The following is a 5,848-nucleotide window of genomic DNA, read 5'->3' on the forward strand; positions in this document are numbered from 1 at the left end:
GACAAGTTCACATGTGGATGTGTGTCTAGGAGTAGAATTGCTGGGTCATGTGGTAACTCTTGTTGAACTTTTTGAGGAACTGCCAGACTGTTTTCCAGTTTACCTTATCTTTTATTCCAAGCATTTGTCTCCATCTGTAGTAGGAAGTTTGGGTGACCGTTTCTTAGTCTCTTCCCCTGTATGCTCTGGCAGGGGCTGTGTCTCTTTGCCCACCAGCCTTCAGTCCTCAGCATAGTACCTAGCACCTGGTAGACATCCAGTAAATATTGGTGGTTGAGCAGGTTGGTTCATGGCACTCTGGGGAGGGAGGTGAGGTTGCTCACAAAGCTAAGATGGCAGCAAGCCAGTGTCCGTCTGAATCTCCTCAAATATTTATCAACTCTTAGGTTGTGCCACGTCCAGCAGGGGACACTGCAGTAGCAGGGACCCAGACAATGACAATTCCTGCCCTGGCCAGGGGTCTGATGGAGATGTTCAGGAGTCATTGGCAATCTGGCTGGTTCTCAAGAGAAAGGAAAATCTGGGAATGGAGGTGTCATAATCACTGACATATATATATTCATTCATTTAAGCCGTAAGAGTGAGATCACCAACAACATGAAGGGACAAGGGCCTAGGCAGAGCCTATGGAGGAAGAGGCACCATGTGGGAGGCTAAAACGGGCAAAGAAGCAGGAGACCCAGGAGCCCAGCCTCTGGGAAACTAGATGGGAGAGGACTTCAAGAAGGAAGAGGCATGACTGACAGTGTCCAAAATTCCCTAAGAGGGAGAGGGAAAAGAAGGTGGGAGATGTCTGGCATCTGGACTTCTCTGCCCCCACGCTCCCTGCCCAGCTCACCAACAGAGTCTTCTTCCCACCCCTCTTGCTTGGCTCAGCTTCCTAAGCCATGGGAGCGAGGTGGATGGTGGTGCCAGCAGGAGCAGAGTTAGGTGGCTCATTGCCTACTCCACAGGAGCCAGAATCCCCCTTCAGGTGGCTGAGTTAGAGTAGGGGCAAATGGCATTGAAGTTGGGACCCCAGACCTAGAGGGAACCTGTGTGTGGATTTTAGAGGTATGGCCCCTTGGCCCTAGAGGGGACCTGCCTTGTCTCTGCATCTCCGAGCCCATTTAGCAAGGTAGAAATGGCTGCATACCCTGTGGAGTTGTATTCTCGTCACCTTGTTCCACTCAATGCCTAGAATAGAGCCTGGCCCTCAGTAAGTGCCAGGAAAGGAATAGTTGAAACAGTAAGAGTCATGGCACTCTGGGGAGGGAGGTGAGGTTGCTCACAAAGCTAAGATGGCAGCAAGCCAGTGTCCATCTGAATCTACTCAGTTCCAAGGGTTGCAAGGTCTTGTCAGTGCAGAAAGCACGCATGCCTGTGTGCGTGCAAGAGTATGCATGGGTATGAGATAGTGTGTGCATGTGAAAGTGAATGTGTATGTGTGTCTACCTGTATATCAAGTGTGAGTTACATATAAGTGTGAAATTGTGTGTGAGTGTGTATATCTGCCTGTATGAGTATATGTCTGAGTGTATGTATGTACATTCACCAGGAGATGGCTTCCAGGGCAAAGCAGTGTTTAGAGAGTCCAGGGATGAGTCAAAAGAAAGTTCCTGAGGGATCATTAGTTTCTACCTTTCAGACTGCAAATTTCAGCCCTATGCATTGAGTCAACTTTATTTTCTGAATGAAATACACATTACTATATGATAAATTGCTGAACACACTCTCCTGGTGGATGGTTCCTGGTGTGGTTTTTATTTTTTAACGGAAACTCAGATCTGAATCATTTTCTCAGGCTCTTCAGGGAAGAGGGTGGGCCAACTATGCTTTGGGCTCAGCAAGGAAGAGGCATGACTGAGAGAGTGTCCCAGGTTATGACCCTAGCTACATGTAGTCTCTTTCTTTGTGGCCCCCACTGCTCCTTAAATCCAGGTGTGCTTTTGAGGCTCCTCCCTATCTCCCAACTCTGAAGCTGGGAAACCCATGCAGCCTTCCCAGCCCCTTCCTTCACAGAGAGATCCTTCTAGGTCAGCACTTCTTGTCCACAGACTTTGACTCTGCAGGAGGCCTTGGTGCAGCCCCCACTGTTCCTCTGTCAGGAATGATTAACTCCTAGCTAAGTGGTGCATGTTGCTTGATCTTTGGAACAGGTGGTCCCTGGCCAACCGGTTCTACCAGGACCTAGAGTTCATACCACTCACCAAAAGCCAGAGCCCTTAGTACCCAACAGAGTAGGAGAGCTCTCAGGAACCAGAGACAGAACCAGTGGCCCTGGGGAGTCTCAGAGTCCTAGGGAGGGAGGGTTCTTGCCCACCCGCTTAAGGTGAAAGCAGAATAGTACCCCCGTGACTGGGCAGCATGAGGGAAGGCAGCCAGAATCAAGTGCATGGCTAGGATCAAGTCCAGCCAACCCCTGAGCTCTTGGGTGTTGGCTGGGGGCTAAGCTTAGGCTGTAGGAAGGTGCCCAGTGACCTGAGGTGGCCAGGCAGGTGTGGTAGTTCATTCTGTCACTATCCCCCTGCTGCCTAGGGGACCAGTTCCCACCTCTCCAGAGACCAGGCAAGGGCCCCTATGCAGGCAGAGCTGTCAGAGCCGGGTCAGGTGGGGTCCAAGAGCACATAGTGGACTCCTGGTACAGAGCATGCAGGAGAATGGGTGGGCATGAAGGGACTGCCCACAGAGGCAGTAGGGGAGCAGGATTTTCTTCCTGCCACCATGACCCTGGGGATCACTATCTTCTTAGACCCTTTGAGCTAACCTGGGCTCACCAGAAGCAGAATGACTGAGTAGAAGGAACACTGTCCCCTGCTCCTAGCAACCTTCCCTTTCCTAGCCATTCCTGATGACTAGAACCTCCTACAAGGTGATGCCAACCCCCACAGATGTCCCACAACAGGCATAGCGGAACCCCAAAGCCCTGGCTCCCAGCTAGCCCTCAACCTTGGCCCAAGGATAGATAATAATAGAATGTTTATGGAATGATCACTAAGTATCAGGCACTGTTCTCACACACCACGTGCATAGCATACTCAGTTCTCACAGTCACCCTCTGAGGCCTGTGAGACTCAGAGAAGCCTACACAGCTGGTTGAGAGGGTGCCATGCTTTAGGCACAGGTCTATCTGAGTCTGGAGCCATAGCTTTGGGTATGGTGCTGAGCTGCCTCTCATGACACTGGCAGAAGGTGAGAGGCCAATGTCCTTGGACCCCCCCCCCAGGAGGGTGGGGCCAGACCATCCCCAGGAAAAATAGGAGAGATGACCTGACACCTGCATGGCACATGGCAAGCCAAGATCAGGATACCCGTCAGAACTTACGGCTCTCACTCTGTATCCACCACAGCACAGACTCCCAGAACTTCGATGCATCCCTGGCTTCCCAGCCCAAGTGTAGTCAACTCTTCTGGCAATTGGCAGCACCAGACAATTAACAGTAAAGAATAATTGCTTCTGGCTGTGCTAGCAGACCACTTTGGTTGATGACACAGGGAAGATCAGATGCTGAGGCAGGCCTCCCAGGGCAGACCACAGCAGGAGACAAGGACCGAGGCTATCAGAAAGGGCCACCAAAGTAGGGGCTTTTGCACCTCAAGGTCCCAGCAGGGGTCTTGAGTGACGGAAGTCTTGGCCTCAGGCTCTGCTGAAGACTCTGGAGTGTGGAGATGAGCCTTGGCCTTCATGCCCATGGACAACAGGATAGCTTGGGCCCTGCTGTGGTCCTATTGTATCTGTCCAGGCATCTGGAGCACACTGGCAGGGGTCCTGGTAGTCAGCATCTGGAATAGAAGGTGCTGGCATGGCTATCACCTGAGCTGGGGTACATGGGGATGAGGGGTACGCCAAGTGTACAGAGCAGAAGTGGGAGCCCAGAGTGAGGAAATGTGCACAGGTGAACAGCAGGCTCAGCTGGCTCAGAGCTGGAAGAATGAGGTGGAAACCCAACCCAATGCTAACCATGTGTGTCTCCGGCCCCCAGACAGAGCTGTGACCTGGCCCTGCTTGCAGTTGATGAGCCTGCCCACCATGGCAAGCCCCACTCTGAGCCCTGACTCCTCATCCCAGGAGGCCCTGTCAGCCCCCACCTGCTCCCCTACCTCTGACTCTGAGAACCTCAGCCCCAATGAGCTGGAGCTACTAGCCAAGCTGGAAGAGCAGAACCGGTGAGTTGGGGCCTGGCGTAGGAGGAGGGTGTGCAGGGTACAGCTTGGGCCCCAAACAGAAGCTCCTGGATGCTCCCTCACACTCATGCCTGAGTCTGGTCCTGGGCAAAGTAATAGCTCCCACCAGAGGCAATGTCATCCTCCTAACCCAGAGTGAACAGACAGTTCCCCATTCAGATGAGAAGACCAAGGATTCTAGAAGCAGAGTGAATCTTGGAACCTGGCTGTTTCTCAAGCCATTGTTAGATAGAAGAGTTAAGCCTCTGACTCTGGAGTCAGGCCTTCCCACCTTTTCTTTCTGGCCCTCCCCTTGTTTAAAATGTAGGTTTATTCCCTACTAATTGGAAAGAATATATGCACCCCTATGTTCATTGCATGGTTATTTACAATAGCCAAGATATGGAAGCAACTCAAGTGCCCATCAATAGACAAGTGGATAAAAAGCTGCGATACATGTCTCAGCCAGTTTGGCTCAGTGGATAGAGCATTGGCCCGAGGACTGAAGCGTCCTGGGTTTGATTCCAGTCATGGGTGCATGCCTGGGTTTCAGGCTCAATCCTCGGCCCTGGATGTGTGCGGGTGGCAACCAATTGCTGTGTCTCTCTCACATGGGTGTTTCTCTCTGTGTCTCCCTCTCCCTTCCACTATCTCTATCTTAACGGAGCCCTGACTGAAATAGACGGCTCGAGACTATAAGAGGAGCCCTAGCCGGTTTAGCACAGGGGATAGAGGCTCAGTCTGCGGACTGAAGGGTCCTGGGTTTGATTCTGGTCAAGGGCACATACCCAGGTTGTGGACTCTATCCCCAGTAGGGGGCGTGAAGGAGGCAGCCGATCAATGATTCTCTCTCATTGATGTTTCTATCTCTCTCTCCCTCTCCATTCCTCTATGAAATCAATGAAAATATATATTTTTAAAAAGCTGTGATACATATAAAAAGAATGAAACCTTACCATTTTCAATAGCATAGATGGACCTAGAGGGTATTATGCTAAGTGAAATTAAAGTTAATCATAAAAAGACAAATACCATATGATTTCACTTATATGTGGAATATGAAGAACAATGTAAACAAACAAAACAGAAACAGACTCATAGATACAGAGAACAGACTGATGGTTACTACAGGAAGGGGAATGGGGACTGGGTGAAAAAGGTAAAAGGATTGAGAAGCACAGATTGATCATTACAAAATAGTCATGGGGATGTAAAGTATAGCATAAGGATTTGGGTCAATAATCCTATATAATAAAAGAGAAACATGTAAATTGACCATCCCTCCATGACACTCACCAGCCAATCAGGAGTGGGTATGCAAATTAACCTGACAAAGATGACAGGTTAATTTGCATACACAGGCACCAGGTGGAGAGCAGAGCGGGAGAGCTGGCAGAGAGTGGAGCCGCTTGGGGAAATTGGCTCCTCAAGCTGCCAGACAGAGAGCAGAGAGGGGGAGCTTGGCAGAGTGGGAGGCCATGGGACCGAGACAGAGCAGGAAGGGAAAACCAAGATTGCAGGGAGCACCAGGAATTCTGGGAATAGGAGTTTTGGTGGCAGCTCCAGGACCAAAAGCAGAAGCCCAGAACGTGGGGAACACCAGGAATGCTGGGAATCATAGTTCTGGTGGCAGATGGATCTCCTAGACACTAGAGCAGTGGTTCTCAACCTTCCTAATGCCGCGACCCTTTAATACAGTTCCTCA

At 50.7% G+C, this 5,848-nt stretch overlaps 1 protein-coding gene across 3 annotated transcripts in view; it reads left to right on the forward strand.

Moving 5' to 3' along the window:
- The first annotated feature begins 3,933 nt into the window (after window positions 1-3,933).
- EVI5L (ecotropic viral integration site 5-like) overlaps window positions 3,934-5,848 on the forward strand; it is a 23,910-nt gene continuing 21,995 nt past the window's right edge. For 2 of the 3 annotated variants that reach the window (XM_006752710.2, XM_006752711.2), the window contains exon 1: window positions 3,934-4,146. In XM_006752710.2, the coding sequence (XP_006752773.1) occupies window positions 3,995-4,146 (152 nt within the window). In that variant the 5' untranslated portion in view covers window positions 3,934-3,994. The remainder of the gene's footprint in view (window positions 4,147-5,848) is intronic. The other variant, XM_006752712.2, reaches the window with a different exon arrangement.

The sequence above is a fragment of the Myotis davidii genome, unplaced genomic scaffold (genome assembly GCF_000327345.1).
Source record: "Myotis davidii unplaced genomic scaffold, ASM32734v1 scaffold770, whole genome shotgun sequence".
Classification (NCBI taxonomy): domain Eukaryota; kingdom Metazoa; phylum Chordata; class Mammalia; order Chiroptera; family Vespertilionidae; genus Myotis; species Myotis davidii.